The 5,344-nt window shown below is 35.5% G+C and overlaps 1 protein-coding gene across 2 annotated transcripts; it reads right to left on the minus strand.

The window, feature by feature from the left end:
* Nucleotides 1-3,206: 3,206 nt before the first annotated feature.
* LOC109154099 (protein PHYTOCHROME KINASE SUBSTRATE 4) lies at nucleotides 3,207-4,940 on the minus strand. 2 transcript variants are annotated; one of them, XM_019301974.1, is made up of 3 exons: nucleotides 4,855-4,940; nucleotides 4,184-4,802; nucleotides 3,207-4,060 (listed from the first exon to the last, which is right to left on the minus strand). In XM_019301974.1, the coding sequence occupies exons 2-3, from the start codon at nucleotides 4,766-4,768 to the stop codon at nucleotides 3,260-3,262; spliced, it is 1,386 nt and encodes a 461-aa protein (XP_019157519.1). In that variant the 5' UTR covers nucleotides 4,769-4,802; nucleotides 4,855-4,940; the 3' UTR covers nucleotides 3,207-3,259. The 2 variants fall into 2 exon arrangements, with proteins under 2 accessions (XP_019157519.1, XP_019157518.1); XM_019301973.1 differs by having other exon boundaries at nucleotides 3,207-4,802.
* Between the last annotated feature and the right edge of the window lie 404 nt (nucleotides 4,941-5,344).

Here is a 5,344-nt window from a genome sequence, read left to right on the forward strand (position 1 = left end):
TCAAGTAGTTAATATGATTGGCTTAATTATATATTTTTTTTAATTTTTTCATCGTATTAATAAAATACTTGGTAAATAAATATATAGCACTATTTTGTATTATAACTTTGATATTTAATTAAAAAATAGTGCACAAAAAAGATAATAGACAATGTAGTGAATATAATCAATTGATGAATTTGTACATTGGAGAAATATAAAGACAATATAACTAAAAAAATTATTTCTCTTAACTAATTTATTGACAATGAATATTTTTTTTTAATAAAGACATTGTAGGGACAATGTAGCGAATATAATCAATTGATGAATTTGAATGTAAAGAATATTTATATTGGAGAAAAATAAATACAATATAACTAATGGAATTATTTCTCTTATTTAATTTATTGATAATGAATATTTTTTTTTTGAATAAAGACATTGTAGACACATAATTCTAAATTAAAAAAATGCATATGTATTATTTTTTGTTGTAGCTACTAAATTATTATTTAATTTAATAAGAGTAAAATAGAGTACTAATTATGTCAACTTTGATTGGGATGTGGTTCGAACCTAAGACCTTTCTTATTGAAATCAATGAGTAAGTTAACTGTGAACTAACAAAAATTAACGGAAAAGATAATATTTAACGGAAAAGTTAACGGAAAATCATATTCATTAAGGATAAATTAGGAAATCATAAGGAAAAATTAAAATCTGATCAATCTGAGCCATTTATTTGATTAAAAAATTTGACCGCCATTTTTTCTACCCATTATAGGCCTAACTCTCTTGGGCTCTTATTAGTATAGTAGATAGATAGATAGATATATTGAATTGTACAAAAATATATATTAGTCTATAAAAAATTTAGTATTCAAAATTTCACTTGAAAAGTGACATTCTTCTTCTTCTTCGGTCATATTTAGATGTAAAATTATTCACCAATCTATTGAGTCTTTTTTACAATATCGTTGATCATAAGTAAGATTTCAACAACTTTAGCTTTAAAAAACTTCTTTATGCATAAACAACAGTAATGAAAATAGTCCAGACTAATTGATATTGCAATTGTAGTATCAAAATACAAGAAATTAGATTGTTATTCACTAATCAAAAAAATTCCTAGCCAGGGTTACTCATTGAATTAATAATTTTAAAATTTTGAATAAAATTAAAGAATTAAAATATTTAATTATTTACATGCCTTCATCCTTTTATCGTGAAGAATAAAAAAATTGAGGATGTCAAATGCACAAACAACGCACTTCAAATTAATTATTACTGAGTCCGAATTCTTGCGTTGTGAATACAAATCTTGCGTGTATGCATTATAATAGGAACAATCGTAATTTTTACTCTTTATGTATAATAATTTTTACAATAATCAAAATATCAAATAGGCCCGCCTCAATTCCTATAAGTTATAGGACTATAATTCTATACGTAAATTTAGTCCTTAAGAATTAAGAATATAAACTTTTTAGAATTTTAGACCGTCTTGATTTATTTATACATAAATTACACATACACTAATATATAAAATATAAATATAAAAAAATAATTTTTTTTAATAAAAGTGCCCCCAAAATTTGGGGACACAATGCACATATATACTTACGTATGTAATGTAATATTTGGGGCCCCCAAATGTATGCTGGCTCTGGCCAAACATGGCCAGGGACGGCCCTGGATTTACATCGTCCTACATGCTCTGTTGGGTCGGAGGGTTGGGGATTCAGCCTTTTGGGGTAAGGATTGGGTGAGTCAGACCGGATTTTGGACTGTGCAAAGGTTGGAGTGTGGGGGGCCCTTAGGGTTGAGGATTCAGCCTTTTGGGATAAGGATTGGGTGAGTCAGATCAGATTTTGGGCTATGCAAGCTGGGCTACCGTACAGGGCTCCAAATTTTATAGGCCCAATATTTCATTTTTACCTAGCTGGTTTATAAATAAAAACTAAAAGTTTTCAATTAAATTTAAAAGGTTCAATGAAGAAATGGTTAGAACATGTGTTTATTGTATCTCTATTTCTATGTCAATTTAGAGGTCCAAGGTTTAAAACTTGCAAGTTGTGCTAGCTTTGGATATTTTCTTATTTTGTTAATCCTTTTGCATTGTGAGTTTACGCACACTATTATTGTTATAATTGTAATTTATTCGATAATAATAATAATAATAATAATAATAATAATAATAATATTATTATTATTATTATTATTATTATTATTATTATTATTATTATTATTGTTATAATTGTAATTTATTCCATAATATGTCTTTTGACTTTTTCTTTGCGCACAGTAACATTTTATCACCTTATTATTATTATTATTCTTCCAAAAGGCTGAACCCCAACCCTAATGGCCCCCCACACCCCGACCCGACAGAGCATTTGGGAGGATGTAAATCATGGTAACTCAACTGAACATGAACCACAGAGGCTAGACCGTGCTCACTGCGCACAAGGAACCCCCCTCACTTTGAGAGGTTAATATTATTATTATTATTGGAACAAATTACGATATTAGTTTTAAAGATTGTAATTTTGATAGGGCCTCATTTATTTATTCGAATAGGGCCACACAAATCTAAAAATCGGCCTTGCGGTGAGTGATGCTTTTAGAAAAGAAATTAAAAGAAAAAAAAAGAGCAATGCACTTGATGAATATTAAAAGGTAAACTTTAAAATGAGAATCTAGCTAACATTTTTCTTTATAGAAAGAAATACTAACGTCCTTAGATGTTACTTGCTTAGATGTTAGTGTAGGGCAAGTGTTGCTTCTACATAATAAAAATATTTTTTACAGAAAAAAAAAAAAATTGAAACTAGGTTTGAACAATTAAATTAAATTCAAAGTTTATTAGATGAAAGAATAAAAGTGGATGAGCGGAGCCTATGGGCTAATTCACAATCCAGGAGTGGAGACCGGAGATAAAACAACAAATTAAAAGCAGAAGCTAACAGATTCAAGATATAATTAATAACCGTTTTGATCCCTCAATTACATTGTAATTATTAAATTAATCATTAATTATCAATTTTAATTAATTAAATCTTTAATTATTAATTTCGTAATCGATTTGGTCTTCCGTCAAACAGACCAAAGATCAATTTAGTAATTACGAAATCAATAATTAAGAATTTAATAAATTAAAATTAAGAATCAATAACAAATTTGATAATTTCGACATCGTCAATGGTCCAAAATAATTATTAAAAGATATATGGAAATTAAGGATGGGAGGGAGCAGTAGTAAATATTAATTTGTTCGTCATGCTGCAAAAGCTAAAGACAAGCGGGCGGAATGAGAGGTTGCCAGCGGCGGCTTATTCGGCTTGGGTGGCCTACCGGTACCACTCACATGTGAAGCTGTCAAAATTAATGCCCCCGGCGGTGGTTCCGTTTGTGGTCCTATTAAATCTGGCGCCGCAGCCACCGCCACTTTTACTGGCTGCGGCTGCGGCCCCACGCTCACCGCCTTCTCGTGCCGACAACTCAGCAACCCATTCCCCTTGCTGCCCTTTCCCTCTCTCCCGTACTCCCACGACCAGTGTCTGCTACCGCCGCCGCCGTGGTCTTCCATGGAGAAGTTGGTCACCCCTTCCGCTGTGGTCACGCTCCAGTCGATGCTTACTTCGCTCGGCGCGTAGTTCTCCGTCGCCGCCACGCTTGGTGTGGCCGGCTCGTCCAGGCTTCTTCTCCCGCCGTAGGGATTGCTGGGCGCCAACCGACGGGCAGAAACGAATGTCCCCTCGTCGTCCAGCGAGTCCCGCCGCCGGTAGCTGGTTGTCTGAGTTGAGAAGCTCTCGATCTCGAACAAATCGGAGCTCGCGTCGCTCCCCACGTCGTCGTCCCGAGAAATTGGGCTTCCCGGAAACCCGAAATTCCCTGCCCGCCGATCTCTGTTGTCCACTACGCCGCCGCCACGGGGCTTGGGTGATAACTGAATTTCTGCATCCAGTGATTTTCTTGAAGTCGGTGGCTGGAAAATTTCCAATGAATTCTTTGGAGGCTGAATTTGATCTTCAATATCACTTGTTCTGATCGTCATCTTAGCGACGGCCGCCGCTGCCTGAGAAGAAGGATTTAAAATTGGAAAAGAAAATCCCCCGGTGGAGGCTAAAGGACTCTGACTCTCGCCCCGACGCAATCCTGGAGACAATAATACCCCATGCCCTGTTTCAGGAGGACTAACCTCAACTTTCAAACCCAAATTTTGATTTCTCTCCTCCAATACAATCTTCTGTTGATCATTGTGGCCGTTCCTTATAGCTTCATCGACTTGGACGGATTTCTTGCCGGAGCAGGGACACTTTGACCTGCAAAAAAACCATTTCGCCGCCGCAGAGCCTCTTCTCTTCTCCAGATCGCCTTCGGAAACATTATTATTCTTTAAAGAAACCGCAATTGCGCCGGGAGGATTGGACAGCAGCCCCGTTTGACTATTCCAGCTAGCCTCAGATGAAGCCGTAGGAGTAGCATGGAAAGAACTAGCCTTTACATTCCGACCAAAGCCGGCGGCGTCCACCGACGAAACAGAGGAAAACCGATTGATTTCCGACAGATCACAGCTCCCATTCTGGTTACGAATCGCAGGGAATAACGACCTATTGCCTAATTCTTTCCAGTCAGTGCTTTCACTGAAGTATTTCTTGGCGTCAAACACATTGATCTCTGATTCGTCTTCCCCCGCCTGTTTGAGATAAGAAGAGAAGGATACATCTCTGAGCCTCAACTGGTCATTGCTCTTCTTGGAACAAGTGTAGTGAAGGGAATTCATTATGATTCTGGAAAGAGAATCTATAAGACTGGTTTTTGGTCTTTTCTTTTCTCTTTTTCTTTTTGGTGGGTTGAGGTTTCAGAGATTTTAAAGAAACCTTTTATTTTTTTGGTGTCAGAAGGCAACAGTTGGGTGTATGTGAAAACTGAGATTGTATACCAGAAATGTTACATTTGAGGTCTGCAACAATTCTAGGTTCGGTTTATACTATGTAACAATGGGGGTCCCAAAAACAGTAGAGATACTGTACTCTCAGAATGATTGCTGTGCTGGTGCATGAATTTATTTAAAACCAGTGTGCATTCCTGCAGTTACAATTCTGATTTGGAAGCTAAGACTGGAACCCACCCAGAGAAGAAGGTTTAATTTGGAGGTTAAGAATGGGAATCACAATCATGTTTGCTAGTTTTTACTTGCTTGGATGGTATTGAAAATGGGTTTTTTTTTTTTTTTTTTTTTTTTTTAAGAAAAAAAAAAAAAGAAATAGAATTATAATTATGGTATTATATATATGAAGGATCTTGTTGTTCATTGGTATCAAGTTGTTCCCTTATGTTCCCTTATGTGAGGGTAATG

This window comes from Ipomoea nil, unplaced genomic scaffold, assembly GCF_001879475.1.
Source record: "Ipomoea nil cultivar Tokyo-kokei standard unplaced genomic scaffold, Asagao_1.1 scaffold2580, whole genome shotgun sequence".
Lineage (NCBI taxonomy): Eukaryota > Viridiplantae > Streptophyta > Magnoliopsida > Solanales > Convolvulaceae > Ipomoea > Ipomoea nil.

Coding starts and splice junctions, on each gene's coding strand:
- LOC109154099 (XM_019301973.1), bottom strand. CDS start 4,768: ATGAATTCCCTTCACTACACTTGTTCCAAGAAGAGCAATGACCAGTTG.